Raw genomic sequence first — 25,607 nt, forward strand, 5'->3', positions numbered from 1 at the left:
GTGCTATTACTACATCGTACACAGCAATATATGGAATTTGCGGCACGTTTGATCTGGCGCAAAAGTTAAACTCTCAGTGGTGTGTATGGACGTACATTTAGCGCGTCTTACTACCATGCTTGGTACTTGCGGTTAAATTGGATTGATAAACAAGTATGATTGACAGTGTGTTTTAGAGACCAAAGTCCCGGGGTAAAGTTCTGCTTAAAAGTCAAAGTACATAGTGGGATTGTTTACTCGGGCTTTCGCGATCAATAAACTGGTAGATTTGGGGGTTTGGGTGAGGTGGGAGCTACTCAAGTTTGGTTTGGGTAGGGATGTGCCACTGAGAATTTGAAAATGGACCCATACAAATTTTCCAAGAAATTTTGACCCATCACAATACCAAAAGTCAATTTTTTTTGCCCAAATTTGGACAATGGACAATGTGTATCAATAGACTAATATCGTTTTGCGAGCACCTTGATGGTTATAATGCAGTGTTATAATAATATTGAGTGACGCCCTGGATGGCCAATAATGTGTATTGATAAAATCTGCGACACGACTGTTCTCGTAAAAGAATCAACCACATCAAACCATTGGCTGATAACTTAAGGATATAAGCTTGTGTGGACCTGAATGCTGCTATGCTTCTTTGTTTTTGATAATGAGAGCAGTTGGTCTCATAAACCCACAAAGTAGAGTTTATGTTGAAATGTTTCCTTCCACTCACCTACACTCCCTGTAGCTGCTTGTGAGGTATCCCCATCCCTGTTGACCCTTCCACTCACCTACACTCCCTGCTTGTGAGGTATCCCCATCCCTGTTGACCTTTCCACTCACCTACACTCCCTGCTTGTGAGGTATCCCCATCCCTGTTGACCCTTCCACTCACCTACACTCCCTGCTTGTGAGGTATCCCCATCCCTGTTGACCCTTCCACTCACCTACACTCCCTGCTTGTGATGTATCCCCATCCCTGTTGACCCTTCCACTCACCTACACTCCCTGCTTGTGAGGTATCCCCATCCCTGTTGACCCTTCCACTCACCTACACTCCCTGCTTGTGAGGTATCCCCATCCCTGTTGACCCTTCCACTCACCTACACTCCCTGCTTGTGAGGTATCCCCATCCCTGTTGACCCTTCCACTCACTTACACTCCCTGCTTGTGATGTATCCCCATCCCTGTTGACCCTTCCACTCACCTACACTCCCTGCTTGTGATATATCCCCATCCCTGTTGACCCTTCCACTCACCTACACTCCCTGCTTGTGATGTATCCCCATCCCTGTTGACCCTTCCACTCACCTACACTCCCTGCTTGTGATGTATCCCCATCCCTGTTGACCCTTCCACTCACCTACACTCCCTGCTTGTGATATATCCCCATCCCTGTTGACCCTTCCACTCACCTACACTCCCTGCTTGTGATGTATCCCCATCCCTGTTGACCCTTCCACTCACCTACACTCCCTGCTTGTGATGTATCCCCATCCCTGTTGACCTTTCCACTCACCTACACTCCCTGCTTGTGAGTTATCCCCATCCCTGTTGACCCTTCCACTCACCTACACTCCCTGCTTGTGATGTATCCCCATCCCTGTTGACCCTTACACTCACCTACACTCCCTGCTTGTGAGGTATCCCCATCCCTGTTGACCCTTCCACTCACCTACACTCCCTGCTTGTGATGTATCCCCATCCCTGTTGACCTTTCCACTCACCTACACTCCCTGCTTGTGAGGTATCCCCATCCCTGTTGACCCTTCCACTCACCTACACTCCCTGCTTGTGATGTATCCCCATCCCTGTTGACCCTTACACTCACCTACACTCCCTGCTTGTGATGTATCCCCATCCCTGTTGACTGTAACAGTTACCTGCCCAGTGGATTCTTGCACTGTGTACGTGTTCTTTTCTAGGTGATATGTTGGTACTGTAAATTCAACACGACAACAATATTGTTACTATTTATACATATATATTTATATTACAAATTATATATTATATATTTATATCATGTAGCTATCATCATTCATCATTATTGTCCCCGCCAAACGAAGTTTGGAAAAGGGACTATAAAATGAACTCCGATGTACTGTATGTGTGTCTGGCTGTCTGTGCGCAACATGTTAATCTTTTGCACCAAAATGTTAACCCTTGTCGAAAAGATGATCTCCTACGTTATCTGAGGGTCACTTGAGGTTATTTTACAAAATATGGTAATTCTTTTCAATTTTTTTCCGAACAAAAAGCCTCTTAACTCAACATGAATAGATAAATTTGTTACTATCGTCAGTCAAATATAGACATACTTACCTTTATCGTTATCAGCAATAATAACCGTTGCCAAATACTGCTTTCCCAAAACACTTCCACTCTCCACATTCACAAGTTCGACTTGAAAAGTTTCAAAGCTCTCCAAGTTTTCATCGTTCACGATGCCAATGGTAAATTCCTTGGAATCCTCCCCACGCTCAAAAGTAACCAATGCTGCGCTAGATGTGAAGCCGTTGTAATCAACAAGTTCTTCGGCACTGTTAGTATCAATGCTTCTAATCTCTGTATAAAAGAAGAACCGACCATTATAGATAGGATAGGAAAAACTCATTATTTTCTTTGCTACTTGTACATTAATTGAAGGCGATTCTTCTTCAAGACCAAAAACATGTTAACCCTCGATCTTCTTCCTTTAGAAATGTTCGAACAATTTTAATATAAACCTTAGCTACCACAACGGATCTCTTTGGAAAGACGATGTTAACGTAACACTTCCATTTTACTTTTCATTTTTTGTATTCCAGATCTTTTGTTTTGACTAAACTATGTGTATAAAGATGTGTTTTTGAAATTTAATATTTTTGCATGCCGAACAATAGAACTACTTACAAATAATTATTATGACTTTCAAACAATGCAATAAAAATTTCCAATACTTACGAACAGACGTCTGACGTGTTAAATCTCCCAGTCGTAAAATATTGACAGAAAAATGACCACCATTATCACCATCATCTGATTCTCGAGTGATGTACGTTGGCCGATCAAATTCGTATGAGATCTCTGAATTTTTGGTTTAAAGAAAAAAGTTTAATGAAAAACGATTGATTTTGCTTGAATTATATGAATAGGGTACAGGACATGGTATAAACTAAAATAAACTGAGCTCAAAAAGAAACAAGGTCATATCTTGAAATCCTGTCCATCAAATTGAACCAAAATTACACACAGATTTACTTCAATAATCTACTCTTAACACATGTCAGTAACCAAGCAGTTATCCAACTGACACAACAGCAAAATGCACTGACATGGGACAGCTTCCTGGACCACATTCACAGCCCAGCCCTGTTCCATGAAATAAGTGTATGAAAAGCAGAAAGCAGCACCGTTTTATCATCTGTGCAAGGATTTTGTGTGCATTCTCACAGATTTTTTTGTCCTGGGTGCCAAATGTTGGGCTGTGAAAGTGAAGGAAGTCCAGGAAGCTGTCCCATGACAGTGCATTTTGCTGTTGTGTCAGTTGGACAACTGCTTGGTTACTGACATGTGTTTTGAGTAGAGTATTAAGGTAATCCTGTGTGTAATTTTGGTTCATTTTGATTGACAGTATTTTAAGATATGACCTTGTGATTCACAAGTTGTAAAAAATTATAAGTTTCTTTTTCAGCTCAGTTTACAATAGTAATCCGAACTTCCATGAGCTATGCCCGTAGGCATGAAAGATGGGAATTCATAACATGTGTCACAATGGTGCCATTGACTTCACGAAAAGCAGAAAAGCACTGAAAAGTTTGAAACAAGATATCCCGCCAAAACTACTCAATGACTCAATTGCTATTACACACTTTGATGTGTTTCATCTCAAGCAGCTCTAAAGAGTTGAACTGGTTTACGTCCCACATCGCTTATGGTAAGACCATTTAATGGTACGGGCGCATTCACTATACGTTTGAAGCATTTTGGGAGACCTTTTCTACTTGGAAGAAAATACGATTCTTCAAAACCAAAATATGATTTCACAGGTTTGAAAAAGGCAAAACAAAACATTGCTAAAATAGCGCTCAAATAAATCAGAATGGCAAATTGGCAATTGCAAAGGGCAGATTGATGTACTTGGGGGACTTACATTTGTATCTCTTTCTGTTGTTCTGGGACATCTCTGTTTAAAATGCGGGACAAACCTTGAGACTTGACAACTGTTGTGCTTTTATAGAAAATTATTGTGTTGGAACATTTCTCGTACCTTCGTTGTCCTTGATAATCACGGTCAATGTGACAGGCTCCATTGATGCTCCAAATGAGAGTAAAGGAATAAGCTCTACGGTGAAAGATTCATCCCCTTCCACCATGTCATCATCAACTATCTGAATACAGACAGTAATGTCCTCTGTTGTCTCAATAGTTTGTGGTCCAAAATCCCTAATTGCAGTAGCGGTGTCGGAATCCCCCTGTTTAGTCTGGAACACTAACAATGGAAGTACAATTCATCTATATATTAAAGGGGCATTTCGTGATCCACAGCCTCATCCCCCCATTCTCAAAAAGAGTTGAGATTTTTATATCACTGGAAACCTCTGGCTACATAATGTTTATGTAAAAAATATTTCTTGCAGATTAATTCGTTTAGCAAAGATATCGTGAAATTTGAATTTCGTTCTGGTGCACCAGAACGAAATTACAACGTATTGTCTATGGAGCAGTGTAATACACATAATCATGCATAACTCGCAAACGCAATATCGGAATCAACTGAAATTTGGGGAATATGCATTTTTCGTGGATTTGTACTGAAAAATGTCATAAAAAGAGGATGCTAGGATCACGAAATACTCCTTTAATCAACATCTATACATACTAAATATAGATTCAAGTTCGAGTAAGTACGTGGATGTTTAGCCATGGAATTTTATAGTTACATATAATTTAACGCAGATTAACTGCAAACAGTGCCGGTAAAAAAATCTCTTTAAAAGAGTAAACACAGTTACCTTATTATTGATGTTTTAGGAGGAACATTCGAGTTCATATTAAAGTGAATTGTTATTATGTTTTGATTGTCTGACCTGTCTACTTTTTAAAAAGTTAAAAGAACTTACAGAGTACAAAATATTAACGTGATACATAATTTTAATACTATTCAAGTGAATTATATACCGTACCTGCCCCTACTAGAACGTCAGATGCTCGCCTATGTCGTCGATGTCCAGCTAACGTATAGGGGAAAGTAAACAGTTAAAGCAATTGTAAACTCAATATCATGCATCTTAAATAGTACCTGTATTTTAAATTGTAACACTTTTGATTTTAGCTATTGGTCTGTAAACACATGTTATTCAAAAAACGTAGTTTTTAATCATTATTATCACACCCAGAACTGACCGAATTTATCATTGCAACACATTTACCCCGCTTGTGGGCTGGTCTGCCAAATTCTGCCAAGTAATGAATCATTAATTGTTTAGGTTTTCTGCTGTCGGTAACCTGCTTTATCTGTCTCCATGTCCTGTGTTGGTCGGGTGGGTTGGATGTGAGGGGGTGTTTTAGGGCGGGTTGGGTGGGGGAAGGGGTCAAATTACATGTCTGACTGGAAGAGGTCACTGATTACATTATGTAAAAAAAAGGCCCCAATAAGTTGGAGGAGTCACACCCCATGATGACAGTCTCTGGATGCTTCTGACTGATTGTAATATGTATTTCGTTTTGGCCCATTTTTAAAATTTTGTAGTAGTAGTGATATTTAGTTATGGTTTTACCCAGGCCGGTACACAATAAAATCCACAACGGTCCACTTTTGACTACTGTTTTCAATAAAAAGGTCCAAAAGTGGAAGAAGAATATACAAAAGGTCCGGTCCACTACACGGTGATAAGGCGTTCACAGTGTACAAAAATGGCAAGTTTAAGGGGAAGGCGATTAAGGCCACTTTTTACAACAAACACAATCTGCGCAAAAGTACATTCATTCGAAACAAAAGTTCACTTTTTGTAAGCCCCCCCCCCCCTAGTAGGCCTAACATTAGTCACCTGAGAGTAGTTATTTATGAGAATGTTGACAGACTACACTCCGATCGCTGATGATAATTAATATAGTCGCAACAAATGTAGGCCCTATACGATTCTCTAGTAGGATATTAACGACAAAACCATGTTGAGTTTTTTCTGACGCCTATTTTTGTATACTAGTACGTGTATCGAGTTTCACGCGCTGCGGCTACACGGTTTCACGCGTTATTTGCTTTGAGGGCGTACTACACCCCTGGCCAATTTTGTGCATATTTTTGCATTTTTCTCAAAAATTATAGCGCATTGATGACAAGTCAGATATGTATATTATATAGGGGCAAGGACTACAACTACTGCACTGGAAATTTTATTTCAGCACAGACAACAGTTGTGGAGTTACAGTCAAAAATGAGGGAAAACCACTATTTGATCAATACATCAATAACTACTTGCCTTGAGTTCCTGAATTTTCAGTGCAGTAGTTGCAGTCCTTGCCCCTATAATACACTAGTAAAATTGTAATGAGAATTCTTTCAAAAAGATGAGAATTGGACAAAAGTATGAGAATTAACATTTTCTCATCCAAATGAATGAGAAATACTAATTAGCGTGTCAACCACCTGTCACAGTGTTTTAAATGAGGAAATTTATGTTTCAACCGTCATCCTGACTTTCTGTATATCTTGTATATATAGCTACAATCAAGTGCAAATTTGCTGTGACACATCCACGGTTCAATGACTCTCCCCCCGCCCCCTTATTCAATGTTGTACACCAAACACCGCATTGTTTTTAAATGTGCTATATCATGTATATGATTGCTCCAACATTGGTTGGTGGGGGAGGGAGGGGATTCAAAATAGGCTGAAAATTATACAAATAAAATATCCTATGGCGAACTTCATATGGACGGTTTTATTGAACCGAGGTTGCGAAAAATGCATATGCAGTTATTATGTTACTATGATTTTCTATAATAATATATATAAAAAAAAATTGAACATGTTGAAGAAAACACAAGCATTGATAAATGGAAATAGAAATCAATCAATCAAGATTTATTCATTTAATATTTCATATAAAGACATTTTAATAATTATGCAATACAGAAGAAGTGTAAATTGCCAATGTGAAGAAAAAAGAAAAAGAAAGAAAGAAAGAATTGAGATTCACCAAAAGACCCGCTCACCTTCCAATCCACTCATAGATCTTTGGTATAAATATATGCCGATAATGCAGTTGTATAAATTAAATAAATAAGTTTTTAAACATATCTTATAGAAGAGAAGAGAAAAAGTAATAATAATAATAAATAGCACTACAGAAGATTCGAACCCAGGACCCTCAATATAGCCTATAGTTTACAAGTCAGATTCTCTACCGTTGCACCACGATGAACTCTATGAACATTTAATCGATTTGTAATGTATATTAAGTTATTCAATGTACGTATGGCCCGTGGCGTAGTACAAAACTAACCTGAAACGTCTCAAATAGACATAATTGTATCGGTTTACTACGAATATATTTGTTGGCAATGTATTTAGGGTTAAGAAAATAAACTTGGAATTTTTATTCGTGCACTTTCCTCACGGTCGACAAAATTAAAATAAAGAAAATTACATTAATTTCTTTTAACACTGTTTGTGTCGACCGTTCGGCCATCAACCTGTTATACTTATTATAAATAACTCTGCACGACTGACAACGGCCCTACTGCAGTGTAGTGGTTTCGTTAATGCCTTGCTATCACGAGGTCTTGAGTTCGAGTCCAATTGTCGCCGATTTTTTTTCCTTTAAAATTCTGTTCTTTATCCCTTTTTAAAATCTCAGATGACACCTACGACGGCGCAGTTTATCGATTTAAATTTGTTTAAAAAAATTATGATCAATAATGAAATCTGTGAGATTATAGATTAAAATTAGCAAAGTCTCAAGATACTGGTTATGGCTTCCTTAGATTTTTCATTCACCTATTTGGACACAAATAACGCAATGTAGGTGTTTTGCATCAAAACAAAGTAATCATACTAATTCCTAATGAGAAAATTGAAGCTCACATTAATTTCAGTGTCAAACGACCATCTGTGACAGGTTGTTGACAGGTGAATTAGTATTTCTCATTCATTTGGATGAGAAAATTTCAATTCTCATAGTTTTGTCCAATTCTCATCGCTTTGAAAGAATTCTCATTTTACAATTTCCACTAGTGATATACATATCTTACCTGTCACCAATGCGCTATATATTTTATAAAATGCAAAAGTAGGCACAAAATTGGCCCGGGGTGTAGTACCCCCTTAACGCTTATGTATGCCGTCCAATAGGCTAAAACTGGAAACAAAAATACAGCACAATCATAACTATATCTATCGAGTTATAGAAAACAAAAGAAAAAGAGAGGAAACACGAAAGAAACAAATTATTTATACAATACTGACTTGCGTTATTTGCAGCGAATTCAAAGTTGCTAAGATCCCTCTTCCGACGCCCAACGTTATTTGTAATCGGTGTTCCTAAGACCAAGTTAATGTCGATACCGACGCAGCCAGCTGCTTCGTCTACCACACATGGGGATGTATCACACGTCAATGACAGAGGTGCTGTTTATGCATAAACGAATTTAAAATATAAATCATTTAAGATACACCGGGTCAACCAATCTTATTAGGCCTAAAAAAATTGTTTGATTGGCGTAACATAAAAAAAATTAGGGTAGGTAGGTCTGGATTCTTTTTTTTTTTTTTTTACTTTTTCAGCTGTAAATTTCGTTTGATAAAGGCTTTGGAACTTTTTTTCTTCTTTTTTTTTAAATTTAATTTTTTTAAAAAAAAAAAATAAAAAAAGTTAGGGTCGGGCCTAATTTTAAGGGTAGGTCGGGTTACGCCAATCAAACAATTTTTTTAGGCCTTAGTGTGCGCCTGAATTGTACTCAACAGTTCAGCACAATACAAAATCACTAAGGGATAAAATCAAAACTAGACCGGTGGTTGTCCGTGGGTTCCGTTCGGTTCCATCCGGTTTATATTATTCTAAACAATGGTAACCGGACGCATATTGCTAAATCAGACTTTTATTTTCTCATTCATGCACTGCACAACGCTCCCCGATTTCCACGTGAACCCTGGCTAAGATCTTGTTCACAGAATCAAATTGCACTCACACTGGTCTGGCACACTCATTACGTAGGGGTGACATGTAGGCCTATAATGTGTATTTTGGTCTCATTATTAAATAAGGAAGTGGGGTGAAAAGAGATTTCTAGGGAAAAGTATGATAAGGAAAGTTAGCCATATTTGTCATAAGAATTTTACCACCACATTAAAATGCACAATATAATAGGCACTATGCACTACCAGCAGTCTCAGTCATGCAGTCACCCCTGCATAGTGAATAGTATGGTCTCGCAGAAGAGCGTACGAAGTGAGCCTCACACAAAAAGTTCTCAACTGCAGTGGGCTTCGGAAAATTTGTTTTGCTCCAAATTAACTATGACAAATAGCTCAACAATTTGGTTATTCCCAATTTGCTCATTATAAGGGTATCGACATCCTTCGAACTATGTTCCTGTGGCCAATATTGACCAAGTTACAGCTTTAAATAAGATGAAATATGGGTAAAAATTTGACTTCTGACATTTTTGCCCGTAGAAAAGATGTCCCATATGTATTTTTAACTGAAGATTGCTTTTTGTGAACTTTGAGTAAACTTTTTCTAAAATATATACATCTTATGTTGGACAAATAAATTTGTCATTACTGAGCGAACTGGGTTTGTAGCTATAAGAACAGGGATGTTGTGAGAAGTTTAACACGGTATGAACGCACTTTGAAGTTACACATCGTGTGTTAGGCAAAATGCTGGATACAGCAGCCTCAGCAGGGCTTGAATGAGAAGGACTTTACAATATGAACTGGGCGGAACCGGCAGTCAACCACCGGTCGAGTTTTGATTTCATCCCTAACTAAATGATCGGAGCGACGCAACGGTTGTGTCAAAATTAGCTTAAGTCCGATATTATATTCTTGTTTTAATGGGTAATTATAATGTGGGTAATTATAAAACATCATGGCGGACTGCACGCATCTTTGTCATTTGTACTGCAAAAATGTCGTATTTGTTCAACTGCAACATCATGACGACGACAACATAGTACATACCAGGAGGGTGAAAGTGCATAGGAACAATGCCGGAAACTACGTCACGCTATTGTTCGACCTAGGCTACATCATTTTTAACGCATGCGTGTTCGTCAATACAGCTTCAGTCTCCTCCACCTTCGCAACACGGTACGTGGTGTGTCTGGAATCCCCGCTGGAATCACACTGACGGCGGAGGAGAATACTAGCTGGTCAGACAGTTTAATTTTATCAAGCATATAATACCTGAACAATCACCGTCATTTGATCGATTTACTACAGAATATAATTGTATATTCAAAATATAATTTGAATATTGTAAACCTGTTAACTTATATATTTGTGTACAAAAGTATAAGGACACGTGAATAAAATCATGTCGAAGATAAAATGGCCGCTAATCCGCCTATTGTCTAGACCTAGAATACATCTTCCGGTTTGGTTATGTAACCTAGGATGCTTATCCCTTCGTATAGATCCTGTACATACACACCCTGTAACCCTATCTGACCTTAAAGTACTTACATTGGGCAGTTGGGTTTAACTTGATCGATATTGCAAATACATCGGCATAGTCAAGCTGTCCTGCAAAATACAAGATAAAGTATACATATCAACCACTTAAACTTATTTTGTTGATATTAAGATGGCAAATGATCTGTTAATACGACATTTCGGATTTAAATAGCAGTGGCTCCGGAAGATTATCAACATGGGGAGGGCTGACAAACCAACTTTGTGGATGACCTGTCCTGGGGTTCCCTTGACTTGAGTTGAGTGATCGAGTATAAAGGAACTTATAAAATATCGGTCAAAATTTTGCGGGCAAAACTTTCTCACGGCTGGAACAGAATCATAAAGGACATTCCTCGTCGATTGTCATCTATATTCGCCATTGTAGTGAATACCTCAAACCTTAGTTTATACTGGTTGGTTCACGATTTGTGTACACCTTAGCAACCAATTGACTTGTGTTGTGATCATTTTCATCGTGGTTCCGAACACAATCTTCGGAAGTATGGCTCAAATGTCAGCGATGTTGTTTTTAAGTTTCATAACCGAACCCGTATGTTCTTGATTTCTTGATTGAGTTTAAAATTGACGGGATTGAGGATGTTTGTCATTTTATTTAGCGTATTTCGCACTTTCACCAATGTTCACCATGTATCATCCGATATGTGCAGCCCAAGACGCATAGATAGAGGAAACCTGACCTTTTTACAGTGCATGCTAGAAGATAGACAAACCACGGTTGTATGATGTATATAGAATTGGCTTCATTATTAACTAAATGCAAACTATAGATGGCGCTATTTATCCTAAATCATATTTCTTTATTAATACAAACACTCTCTTCAAAGAATCCAAACCAAGTCGCCAGTGGACCTGGGAATCCCCAGATGGTTCCACAAGGAACAAGATCGATTTTATCCTAATACGACAAAAATGGAAAACGAGCGTGACTTCCTCGCGCAGCTTTCCCAGCGCAGACATCGGATCTGACCACCAACTTGTTTTAGCCAACATTAAACTGAAACTTAGATCCAGAGGGAAACAATACAAGATCAAGAAATTTGATGTAAGCAAACTGTACCTACAGCAGACTTACAGTGACTACCAAGTAACAATTGGTGGAAAATTTAACCCACTAATTGAACTACCCGACACAGACATAGAGACGGAAGAGCTATGGCAGAATATTAAGTCAGGCTTTAATGAAACAGCTGACAAGGTCCTAGGAGCAAAGAAACCTCAGAGACAAAAACCTTGGTTAACTGCCGAAGTTCTTAAGCTGACGGAAGAAAGAAGTAAGGTGAAGCAGGAAAAACTCAAAGACAACTAAAAAAAGCCAAGGTACAACTTTCTCAACAGAGAAATAAAACGGAAGTGTAAAGAGTGCAAAGAAGTATGGCTTCAAAATCTGTGCAAAGATGTGGAGCATGCAAATGATGCAAAGAAAACCAAAGAGGTTTACACTACCATCAAGACCATCACTGGATCAAAATCTACTCGTATGAGAGGTGTAAAGGACAAAGGTGGCGAGGTGCTCACCGATGACAAGAAAATAAAGGACAGATGGAAAGAAAACTATGAGGAGCTGTATAATCAACCCATCCCATCCGATACAAGTATCTTACAGTCTCTACCAAGTACTTCAACTGAAGACATAGAGCCCCACATTCTCAAATCTGAAGTGGAACTGGCCATCAAACGCCTCAAGGGAAATAAAGCAGCAGGAGAAGATGGTATATCAGCGGAAGAAATCAAGGCAGCAGGAGAAGCTGGATGTAATGCTCTTCGAAAACTCTGTAACAAGATATGGGAGTCTGAAGTAATTCCTGAGGACTGGGGGAAGGCAATCATTGTCCCCATATTTAAGAAAAAGGATAAAATGGACTGTGGAAATTACAGAGGTATCAGCCTCCTGAGCTTGGCAGGGAAAGTATTTTGCTCGATCATCCAATCTAGAATCCAGAAGAAAACTGAAGAGATCCTCTCAGAATCTCAGGCAGGATTTAGAGCAGACAGGAGTACAGTGGACCAATTGTTTTCGCTACGGCAACTGGCTGAAAAATGCACGGAGATAGGGAAACCGCTATACTGCTGCTACATCGACTATCAAAAAGCTTTTGATACTGTTTGGCAAGAAGGTCTTTGGAAGGCTATGGACCACCTAGGCTACTCTAGAAAAATGGTTAGACTTCTCCAAGCCTTATATAACACCTCTAAAAGTGCAGTAAGAGTGAATGAAGAGCTGACAAACTGGTTCACCACTTAAACAGGAGTCAGACAGGGATGCATTCTCTCCCACCAGCTGTTTAACATCTTGCTGGAACTGGTCCTACGCCTAGCTATTGAAGATGTCGGCATTGGAATTACAATTCAAGGACAGCTCATCAACAACCTGAGATTTGCCGATGATATTGTTTTACTGGCCGACTCTGAAATTAACCTCAAACTCTAGTCGACAAAGTACACAATGAAAGCATGAGGTTTGGTCTGACAATAAACATCGCTAAAACCGAAGTCCAGGTGATTGGTAGAGAAACAGCAAAAGCCACCATATCCATTGGAAATTCCACCCTTGAGCAGGTGGAATCATTCATCTATCTAGGTGGAGTGATCACTGAAAAGGCAAGCAGCGAGAAAGACATCAAAAGGAGAATTGGCTTGGCCATGGGCATCATGCAAAAACTCAACCCCATCTGGAAATCCAAAGAAATATCCACCATAACAAAATTGGAATTGTAAAAGTACTGGTGCTTTCTATAACAACCTATGCCTCTGAAGCCTGGACAATCAAAAAACGTGATGAGCAGCGACTTCTGGTATTTGAAATGGCTTGTCTCAGAAAAATCCTGGGTGTTACTAGAAGGGACAGGATTAGGAACACCTCAATCAGAGACACCCTTGATTACCAGTGCACTGTAATGAACAAGATCCGTGCAAAACAGCTGTCCTACTATGGCCATGTGAAAAGAATGCCTCCATCCAGATATCCAAAAATCGTATTAGAAGGAAGAATCCAAGGGAAACGACCTAAAGGAAGACCCCCAATGCGCTGGATGGACAACATCAAAGCAAACTGCAGTGCAGTGGGAATCCAATCCGTAGTAGAAGCCGGTCGGATGGCAAACAACAGAGCTGAGTGGCGAAGCATAGTGGCTAGGCAGCTATCTCCAGGACCTACCTGTGTCATGGGAGGAAAGCTTTAAGTGAAGTAAGTGAAGATACATTTTATATCCAAATGACTCAAAAGCATCTGTATACATTAGCATGATATCATATTTAGCTGTTTAGTCCTAAACTTTGGTTGTGCATGATGTTTTGTTTGTAAAACTAATAAATGATCCCATCAAATAACCGTGAAACAATATGGTCCGTTTTTGTTTTTGAAAATTGGAGCAACTTTTATTTTGACCTCTCACAACTTGAAAATTGACCTTTGATACTTTTTGGTTCATAACTCCGCAACCACAGGTTGTACACGCACAAAATTATATTTTTTGTGAATAATTTGACATGCTTTTGAGTGAAATCGGAACATACTTAATTTTTGACCCCTGTATAACCCTATGAGGTGATTTGGTTCCGAACACAGATAGCGTAAACAAGACAACGATCGACGTCACACTACCCAGCTGAAGACTGAAGGTTTCAGGTGAAACGACAGTTCATCCGTAAAAATAGGTATGTCTTGTTGACCAGATTTAAATTAAATCTTAATCCATGAGCTAGTTATTTGTCGCGAAGAAACTTATTGATTCTCACTGCACGTAATTTTAATCTCACTGCACAATCCATAGATCGGCAAAAAACATGCACAAACGTACCAGGAGGGACGCTGAAATAGCCCCTGGCACGACCCCCGAAGGGGGCTGTATTTAGACGGATCGATATCATAGCGCAAGTGCATTATTTGTCCAATTTCTCGAGCAACAAGTAATACTGAAGTTTTAATATTAAGGGATCTAGAATGAGCGTTTATGGCGTTTCGACAGTATTTTTTGTGGGACATGAGAGCACCTCAGACGTATCGAATTGCTCTTTTGGGGAAAAAAATCCATATCTTCAATATAAAAGGTCAAAATTTTCAATTGATCGTCGGCTTTTCCTCCCAGCTACATACACTTTAAGTATAAATCATCAGATTTATAAAGTTTACTTCAAGTACTGTTAAATATCAAAAATATCAATTTTAATGATTTGCCATAAAATGTGTATTACATTGCGAATTTCAAAAATCAAAATTATTTGATATCAGAAGGACATTCTTCGTATTCAGAATGCAATTCGATATGTCTGATGTGCTCTAATGTCCCACAATAAATACTGTCCAAACGTTCATACCCCTTCCCTTAAATACACGAGAAATCAATATTTGCTATTTGTATTCCAAAATACCCACCAAAAAATGTCGAAAATTATGAGGAGATGTAAACGCATCCACCTCCAAATAAAATGAATCAATCATACGCGACAAGCATATTCAAGCTTACGATGTAAAGTTGTGATCACAGGTTTTTGAACAAGCGAGTCGAGCATTTAGATCAAGGATATAAATACCTCTATAGTAGCTTATAGTACCTACCTGATGAACAACGAAATGCCCTCAGTTCACAAAAGTTGAGATAATTTGTCCCAGGAAGACTAACTGTTATGTATCGTCCATTTTGGTTGCATGTGATTTCAAACACCTGATCAGTTGTAGCGGCAACAGTAGCCGGGAGGATGGGTGAATCGGTACATTCCGGGTTGCTAACATCGTCGTTGTTTCCTACACGAACTTGCGCATTGTCCAAACGACCTTGTGCTAAATTTAAATGATAAGATGTACCGGATAAGCTATCAAGAACCACACGGGGGCCGATTTCGGCTGAATAGTTAAATCATAATTGAGCCAACCACACAATCTTCGGATGTGTGGCTCAAATGTCAGCGATGTTGTTAATTCTAAGTTTCATAACCGAAACCGTATGTTCTTGATTTCTTGATTGAGTTTAAAATTAACGGGATTGAGGATGTTTGTCATTTTATTTAGCGTTTTTCACACTTTCACCAATGTTCACCAAATATCATCCGATATGTGCAGCCGAAGACGCATAGATAGAGGAAACCTGTCCTTTTTACACTGCATGCTAGAAGCTAGACAAACAATATGGTCCGTTTTTGTTTTTGAAAATTGGAGCAACTTTTATTTTGACCTCTCACAACTTGAAAATTGACCTTTGATACTTTTTGGTTCATAACTCCGCAAGCACAGGTTATACACGCACAAAATTATATTTTTGTGATCCTTACGTCCAAGCGAATAATTTGACATGCTTTTGAGTGAAATCGGAACATACTTAATTTTTGACCCCTGTATAACCCTATGGGGTGATTGGGGGGGTCATTTTGAGGGCCATAAACTCAAACTATACCGTTTTTGGATTCTGTAGGTCCAAATTAGTAAAGATACCAAGGTGACCACCTTTTGTTTAATAATGCTTCAACAATATCATACAAGCAAATATGTGGGATTTTCTTTTAGCAGTAGACTTCGGTTATATTATATAAATGCGCTTTTATGAATGCGCACGTGACCAGATGGCCAGCGCCATATTTGCATTACATCACTGTCAATCACTGAAATGGCGACCATTGAGGGAGTGGCTACAGTTGTGACATTGTTTCGTGGTTAGCACTGGCAAGGAACATTGGCTGGAGGTTCGATGCTATAAATTTGCAATTATAAATCATGGATATCGAAGGATCATGATTATTGCACAGCACCCCCATGTACAAACATAACTAATTTGTATTTATTTATTTTTTCTTATTTATTTATTGATTGATTGATTGATTGATTATTACTTATGTACTTTCTTAAGTTCCCATTTCCGTGATTAAAGTAAAACTTTATAACTTTAAAACTTTGAACCAAACTGAACAAAATTGACGTATACAATTACATATATAATAACATGACAATAATTTGTAAGACGATCTAACTTGCCATACTAGCTGAATAAACCATGCATCACATACGTGATTGTACGTCAAATTGTCATATAACGTATGAGCGTGATGTATAGTATACATCTTCTTCAACATCTTCCAGCCGGGATGATTAGATCAGTACAGTCATCTACGTGTTTATACTCTAAATTGTACGTCAAAGGGTGTACAGGTTACCGATTTAGCATGCGGGACACAAAAACGTGCTTAAAAACACATTTTGAATTATATTTATACAAGATAATGTTGCATTCAATTACTTTTATTGTCACTAATCATCTGATATTTTTAACTCTTTATGACCATTTTACTATTGAATACTTTAATTTTAATAAACATCAGTATAATTTTTAGTTCAACGAAATCATGACTAATAATAACATATTTTTAATAAGATTCGACTATGGCATAGTCTACTATTTTGCAAGAACAATTTTCCTTGCAACCTGTCATTTTCGCCTATAGTACTTTTGTGTGTGGAGTTTGTGTACATCCGGGTACCGGGGTACCTTACATCGTTGAACACGGTATGGCGACTTGTAGATGTCACGTGCGCATTTATAAAAGCGCATTTTATATATATACCCGAAGTCCACTGTTTAGTATGGAACCCTACTTACGTACCATTATTGTCATTTCGGTTATAGAGAATAACCCTGCTGATGCACATACTCGTTCCCAGATCAAGTTTCCACCAAGGACCGGCTTCATTACCTGTATAAGGCAAATCCAATCACTCGTATCATTGTAATAACGTCAATGGTTTCATTGCTATGCATTTGCCATTTGAACCCAACTTTAAAGCCATAATGTTCGATTTCTGTCAAATTTTGCTTATTCTTATTTTTTACCCAAAATGCTGAAATAGAATTAGCAATAGTCCTGCTAGCTATTACAAAGTCATAATTATGCCTCTATGTCCAAATTGCTCTGTTGATCTACAAACTCAAACACATTTGACTGGTTCCATGTTGGTTTATGTTCGGACATGTGTATAAGCGTTACAAATATGCCAAAAAATTCAGGTTTGAAATCAATTAACCAATTTCATAGAAGATCGTACATTATGGCTTTAAATAAAATAAGAAAGTATGTAGTAATTTGTGTTCCACAATATGTGACCGTCCACGGCGAATGAGCCGTAAATTCCTCCCCGGTCAATTTTGTTTTATTTCGTGTTTAAAATAAACATCATAAACTTAAAAATGGTATATCATTTGACTTCAAACGATATCCAGAAGCGGCGTTATGGTTAGTTAAACTTTGCTCCTTCAACAAAATTATAGCTTTTTCACTTCTATGTGTGTCTCTTTTCCACATTGCTGGCAATAAATATCAAACAGTCATAATTGGCGGTCATTTCAAATCATCCCCAAGTCAACGAGGTTTAAGAAGGTTCTCTCATTGTTAATTGTTGGTTATGCATACCTATACAAAATACAATGCCTGGTAACCCACCACTTGAAAAGGATTTAGCAAAAGCAAACAAAGACCAGAGCTATTAAAAGTTCTACATGTATAGCCATCTAAGGTAGAAGCTTATTATCCACTTCAAAAATAGGATTATTGATTGGTGTTGTGACTATCAAAATAAGACAGATGTCGTGCTAGCTTAAGCGACCGATGAATACGACCTTCGTACACATTTTACACCATAACTCAGAATACAATTTAGGGAATTTACGGCTCGTTTGTGCTGCCGGGTCACATATGTGTTATCAAGAATATCTGATATCTGATCTTTCAAACAAATTCAGAATGTAACCAAAATGTTGTCTACACTTTATTATCTATAGAATAGAGTAGAATGATTCATTAATGGATCATTATACCAGTGTAGTGTAATACAGTCCTACCAAACCTCGCACTACAATATTTGAAGTACTAGTGCTATATGATGGTTTTGTGTATTGCTAATTATTGTTGATACATTTTTGCAAACTATTTTTGTTAACACTGTTATGTTAAAATATTTGAAGTACTAGTGCTATGATGGTTTTTTGTATTGCTAATTATTGTTGATACATTTTTGCAAACTATTTTTGTTAACACTGTTATGTTAAAATGTTTGCAAAAGTTTTTCTGAATGTTATTGAAACGTTTTATACCCTTTTCTGTCAAAAGTTTTGATAGCCATTAGTGTTTGCTGGGGTAACACTTTCAATCCACTGCCACTTATTTCGACTTTAGTTTTTGAAGTGGTGTATTGGGCACGGGGGCACGTGCCCCCCCCATCGATTCCAAATTTAAGAAAAATTGCAAAAAAAAAACCAGTTTCTGCCCCCCCCCCCCCAACAGGTGCCCCTCAACCCATTGTTGTGTAATACAGTCCCACCAAATCTCTCCCTCCTATAGATGTAGTACTATATGTGCTATATGATGGTTCTGTGTATTGCTAATAATAATTGCTGACACAATTTTTGCAAACTATTTTTGTTAACACTATTATGTTAAACTGTTTGCATCAAGGTTTTTTCTGAATGTTATTAAAACGTTTTATACCCTTTTATGTAAAACGTTTTTAGTGTTTGCTGAGATAACACTTTCAATCCACTGCCACTTCTTGAAGTGGTGTATATTGTATGGGGAACGTGCCCTAACCCAAAAAAAAAAAGGTTGAATCACGCTACATACGTACGTTAACAATAATAAATGACCAAAAATGGCTACCTGTAACTGCACATGAAAAGTCCCTGAAGTAATCTTGTTCCGAGTTTCCATCTATTGCAAGATCGGCAGCTGCAGCAAAATTGTTGGCACTAAATGTCGAACTTTGACTCACAGATTTACCTATCAGTGAAATTTCTAGAGATATCGGCAAGAAACAAATCAAAAATGGATTTATCACTTTCTGTTTTAGATTGTTGGCACATTTAAATACACCCCTCCCCACCCCCACCCCCACACACCCCCACACACATAGGCAGAATTTAGTAATAATGCTTGTATCATACCAGAGAAGAAATATTAAGTTGACAAATCCAATATTTGACTTCTTCAGTAATGCGATGATCCGCCGGTTTTCCCGCTATAGACTTCTTATCCCTAGGGTGCACAGTTCTCAACAGCGGATCATATATGTGATTCTTCATCACGATTTTGCGTCTCCTAAGTGCCACCTCTTTCTGATCCATACCGGGGGCACTTCAATATGAAATGGATATAGGTGTAGGGCTGGCACTTTCGCACTAAGGGGCATTCGGTGAGAGCAAAATGGAAAAAATATAGGGTCATTGGGTGAGAGCATGATTTTTGGCATTCGGTGAGAGCAAAATGTAAAAAATATGGGGTCATTTTAAATGAAATCTTTGGGTGAGAGCCGAAAAAGCGCCACAGAAACCTCGAAAATCGAATTTCTAGTTCTAAATGGCTTCAAATTTCTTTGTTTTGTTTTTTCAAAATAAGTAACAAAATCAGTGATAAATGAAAGTTGCTGTTCAAATTGAACTTGTAAGGGTCTTTGGGTGACAGATCAAATGGAAAAATAGGGGGTCTTCGGGTGCAGAGCATGTGTTTGTAAAAAAATATGGGGTCTTTGACAGCCCTACATACGCGTCACCTCCAAAGTTGGAGTGCCCCCCCCCCCCCCGGGACCCATAATGCCCCGTGTATCCATCTTGTGTATTTACTCGAGTCCTTTTCCAGTATCTTTGCCCCTCTTCCCGTTTACATGGTCTATGGTCCTCCTATGTCACATGGTCAGTGATGGCAGACTTGTACTGTTCATGAGACGGATTCCTTCCTTTTTGTTGCTGTCGATATTGAGAACTATGCACCCTACGGATCATCGCATTTCTGAATGGGCTGAACGAAGGGCTGACCGCCCGGGGGCTGACAGAAGAAGTTACCTCACTTGGGTGACGAAACGGATCCCTGAGGAACCCCATATAACACATTGGTCCACTCTGAACTAGCACCGCGAAACTTAACACGTTGGCGACGGCCAGTAAGGAACATAGTGCAGTTATATCCACGGCAAATTAACCGTGACCATTTCAGCCATAAACCCGCTTAGTGAAGATTAAACCGAGATATGCAGTATTAAACCATTATAGTAATCGATTGTCCAATGCAAATTTATTACCACGTGATAATATTAATCCAATGAGCGATCGAATTGTCCGCTACGGTCGACTAATCCAATCGATAATGACGCTATTGACATGTACGGGCGGAGCTCCACTGACCAAGTTTTGGGGTATTTTTCACTAGTTTGCTGTCATTTACTCATCAAGGCGGTCCCCCGTTATTATACGGACTATGCTAATGATTTAAAGATTGACATGTAGAGAATAAACCATACTTGATTGACAGAAAGTACTTAATTTGTACCTATTACGATTTCGTGACACCCTCTTCCAAATGCGACCTAGCCAAGGCGGCCCGGTATAGCAAAATGTGCATTGGAATAACACAGGAGTTTGGATAGATAGTAGGATTTCTTTCTCATACAAATGCATGCTCCCCCGTTATTAAAGCTTGTGCCGAGTTGAAAATTCAGATATTTTGAAAAGAATAAGTAATTGAAACATAGAGTAAGTACTAAAATCATAGCTTTTATACTTTTTGATATATGACGCTAACTTGTTCATCTCCTATATCTACAACATAGCGCTACCAGTAGGGGTCAATTGCCTATTGTGAGTGCCCCTGTGTTGTGTGCATACATGTAGGCAACAATAACTGCATGATGATGATTTTCCGGGATGATTTTATCCATTGCAATTGCCATATCCAATGCCATAGGACTTATGACATTACAATCATGATGAATCTATTCCAAGAAAAGATATATGTCTTGTACGCAATCGCAAGAAGTGTGTGGAGTTTACGACGTATTTCCATCACTTGTTCGGCCGGAAAAGCAACTGCCGATATATTGATCACAATATCGCTGCATATTCTAGCGTCAACAACTTTCTAGCATGTTTTAATATGTTTTAATATGTTTGCACATTTCGAAATTGCGCCACTTCTTATTTGAAAAATCCAGGAAATTGGATTTTCATGCAAAAGAGCCAGCATAAAAAACCCAAAAAAAACCAAAAACAAAACAAACAAACAAGCCTATTTTTAGAGGTATTAAAATCGACCGTCAGCGCTGCAATAAGTGTGATTTGAGGCATATAAAATAGGCCATTCCTCGACACATATAGGTTCACAAGCAACTGGCGACTATGCAATATATTTTTTCTGATAATAATAATTATTTTATGATATCTTCTTTTAGAGCCTGCAACAATTATTTGACGTAAGGTGTTGCTGATGATTCAGCCAGATCGCCGTACCTACTCTACCACCTTATCTGGCTTAAGGGATCTAGAATGAGCGTTTATGGCGTTTCGACAGTATTTTTTGTGGGACATGAGAGCACCTCAGACGTATCGAATTGCATTCTGAATACGAAGACTGTCTTTCTGATATCAAATAATTTTCATTTTTTGAAATTCACGATATAATACAAATTTTATGACAAATTATTAAAATTGGATATTTTTCAATTTTTGATATATAACAGTCCTCGAAATAAATTTTTATAAATCTAATGATATATTCTTAAAGTGTATGTAGCTGGATGAAAAGCCGACGATCAATTGAAAATTTTGACCTTTTATATTGAAGATATGGATTTTTTCCCCAAAAGACCTATTTTTTTTGTGTTTTGGAAAAAAATCCATATCTTCAATACGAAAGGTCAAAATTTTCAATTGATCGTCGGCTTTTCATCCCACCTACATATACTTTAAGTATAAATCATCAGATTTATAAAGTTTACTTCAAGTACTGTTAAATATCAAAAATATCAATTTTAATGATTTGCCATAAAATGTGTATTACATTGCGAAACTCAAAAATCAAAATTATTTGATATCAGAAGGACATTCTTCGTATTCAGAATGCAATTCGATATGTCTGATGTGCTCTAATGTCCCACAATAAATACTGTCCAAACGTTCATACCCCTTCCCTTAACCGGTTTTCCTTTTTATTATATTTGAATTTTTATGCTGAAAAACAGGGGTAAAATAGGGACAAAAAGTTTGAAAAGGTTCTGGAGTCAATACACTTTATTGTTCCCCAAATTTGGTAAAGCAATCAATCACTGCACTCTTTGGAACATTTACTGTGTTTTACTAACGCCGGTTTACGTCGTTTCTCTGTTTTAAACTAGAAAATATTTATAAAAAAACAAACAGAAACATTATGTTAAAACCGGTCTAAAACATTTTCATTAAAGAAAAACGGCGCATAATTTAATAAGCATATTTCTCTTTTCATTTCAAGACGTCTGCGCAAATGTCCACACTCATAGAAATGACTTGTTCGCCTTGTTGGCGCAATTCAAAAGGAGTAAGTTTGGACAACTCAAAAATAGTGTAAAGTTGCCAAAACAAAATTCATTTTAGTTATCCGAACTTAAAAATGCTGAAAAAGCTCAAAAGTTCCGTCAACTAATCAACGTTGTTAGCATTACTTAAAAAGTTGATGTAAGTCGTTGCGTCAACTTTTTAAGTAATGCCAACTTCTGAATTCAAGTTCAGGGAACTTAGAAAAATAAACAAGGTTCAAAGAACCAATTAGTTGAGTTATTGTAACTCAACATGTAAGTTGATGTAACTCGTTCATATTAAGTTACTGGTACTTATTGTTTTGAGTTATCCCAATTTGGTACTTTGTTACTTAATTCACGTAATTGGATCATTTTCTGCACACTTAGCAGTATTCAAATATTTATTTTTGTAATCAGTGCAAAATTATGTATACTATAGCACACCTCTAGAAAATTATGCTACCCTAGGCTAGTTTCATTTTCTGAGTTGTAACAACTCAATAATGTAAGTGCAAATGAGTGCGACCAACATAATGATATCGAGTCAGCGTTACTCAAAATTGTACGCGTTGGCATTACTCGGAAAGTTGACACAACGACTTACATCAACTTACTGAGTAATGCCAACGAACAATTTCTATGAGTGCAGAGAGGAGACAAATCAAATACTTATCTCTAAAAAATATTCTTGTAAATTCTTGTAAATACCTGTATCCAAAGCTGCTGCGGTAGAACCACTGCTGAAGACAAAAAATGGTGGTGTCTCTCCATTTGGGTTATCCCAAGGAAGACATACATCTGGTCCAGTAAAAGTAATCATTGCTAGCCATCCTTCTTCGAACGTATTACATACTTCTCCTGATGTCCTCTGAATTAAAAACCTTCTGACCGCTTGTGATGGTTGATTGTCACTGGGATATGTAATAAATAAATAAATAAATAAATAAATAAATAAATAAATAAATAAATAAATAAATAAATAAATAAATAAATAAATAAATAAATATATAAATAAATAAATAAATAAATAAATAAATAAATAAATAAATAAATAAATAAATAAATAAATAAATAAATAAATAAATAAAGAGAGGAAGAGAGGAAAAGAAGGAAAAGAAAGAAAGAAAACTATGTTAAAAATAGCTAAAAATATATGCATAATTGGTGCGATAGATGTTGGTATTATCCATGTCTAGAATTGAACATTATATAATGTTTTGTTAGAAAATTTAACAACCGTGTCCTAAGACCCTAATCCTTAGACCATAACTCCGAACCTAACCCTAACCCTTAACCTAATAGGCGGGGCAGCACGTATACAGTTGCTTACATCAATATTTTTCCGTAATTAACATTTGTAACGCATACATAATGTATACTAGTATTATGAGGCTAGATTCCACATAATGCCATTATTATTTCCTCTTACTTAACAAAAAGAAACGAAATATATTAGATTTAAAATTCTATCAAGGATCCAACCGAGGTTCGAACCAACAACCTATGGGTCCGTAGTCCAGACGCTATACTACTGTGCTACGAGTTTATCATACTTATTGATTATGGAATAAAGCGCATACACACGATATACTATAGTATATAACCAATGAATACATATAATGTAAATCTCCGATCAATAAAGAACCCTAATCCTAACACTAGCCCTAAGACCTTAACCCTAACCCTAATCCTAAACCTAATCCTAACGTTGCTTAAATGGGCTCCCCATTCAAATGTTAATTCGCCCAGGGCACATGCCATTCCTTCCTTTTGGATGTCAGCTTTATTTGTCTTAACACACTCTTAATGCTCCCCTCTGTCCCTTATGTAAAGTGCAACTATTGTTTTATTTGTTTATGATAACATTATAAGTTACCCTTGAGCACTGAAGAATGCAAGATTAGAACTAGATGATGTAAGATCTGTCCACGGTGATGACTGAATTCTAGAAACATCAAACCAACTAAGCAAGTCTGGACTACGGTCACCAGTATCTCCGGCGTCAAATATGATTTCTTTAGCAGCTACGCCATCTTTGTAGAGTGATACTTTAACCTGGGTGGAAGAAAATAGCACCAGTAACATTTTTTTCACTTAGATAATAATGGTGAATCATCGAGAAAAAAACCCCACCATTTTGTCATGTTTGAAATAAGTTTAAAACTGCATTTTCGGTGCTTGTGTACAGGAGCATAGCAAGTGGATGGACAATGTGAACGAAGTCCATGGGCCTGGAGGGTTCAGGGGCCCCGAGCAAAAGCGAAAATAAAGTAAGGGGGGAAAGTGGGTTTTAAAATTCAAAATTTAAGTGTTCCTTACAATATTTTTCAGATTTTATGAACAGTGGCCAATTCTCTTTAAATTGTAAATCTTGTGCAAAAGTTACCATTTCCGCATTATATGGTTGTAAATTCAATGAATTATGACTTTACTAAAAAGCGCTTACAAATTGATATGCCGTCGGCAAATTTTGTGCGGCCCGCGGGACTCTCGAAGATATTTAAAGCCATAATGTACGGTCTTTTAAAATCACCTGAGTTTTTGGAATATTTGTAATGTTAACCCTCTGCATGTAGGTATCGTGCCTAAATTGTCTTTAAAAGTTCAAACATTTTACAATAAATTGTACATTGTCATGACCATATT

At 37.5% G+C, this 25,607-nt stretch overlaps 1 protein-coding gene across 1 annotated transcript in view; it reads right to left on the reverse strand.

Moving 5' to 3' along the window:
• LOC140138390 (uncharacterized) overlaps positions 1-25,607 on the reverse strand; it is an 82,288-nt gene that overhangs the window by 6,355 nt on the left and 50,326 nt on the right. The window contains exons 3-14 of the mRNA XM_072160292.1: positions 24,838-25,016; positions 23,670-23,872; positions 19,301-19,435; positions 17,255-17,344; positions 15,222-15,443; positions 10,655-10,714; positions 8,432-8,593; positions 5,148-5,195; positions 4,232-4,453; positions 2,926-3,048; positions 2,305-2,547; positions 1,814-1,921 (exon numbers count right to left, since the gene is read on the reverse strand). Coding sequence (XP_072016393.1) covers positions 1,814-1,921; positions 2,305-2,547; positions 2,926-3,048; positions 4,232-4,453; positions 5,148-5,195; positions 8,432-8,593; positions 10,655-10,714; positions 15,222-15,443; positions 17,255-17,344; positions 19,301-19,435; positions 23,670-23,872; positions 24,838-25,016 — 1,795 coding nt within the window. The remainder of the gene's footprint in view (positions 1-1,813; positions 1,922-2,304; positions 2,548-2,925; positions 3,049-4,231; positions 4,454-5,147; positions 5,196-8,431; positions 8,594-10,654; positions 10,715-15,221; positions 15,444-17,254; positions 17,345-19,300; positions 19,436-23,669; positions 23,873-24,837; positions 25,017-25,607) is intronic.

This window comes from Amphiura filiformis, chromosome 17 (assembly GCF_039555335.1).
Source record: "Amphiura filiformis chromosome 17, Afil_fr2py, whole genome shotgun sequence".
NCBI classification, from domain to species: domain Eukaryota; kingdom Metazoa; phylum Echinodermata; class Ophiuroidea; order Amphilepidida; family Amphiuridae; genus Amphiura; species Amphiura filiformis.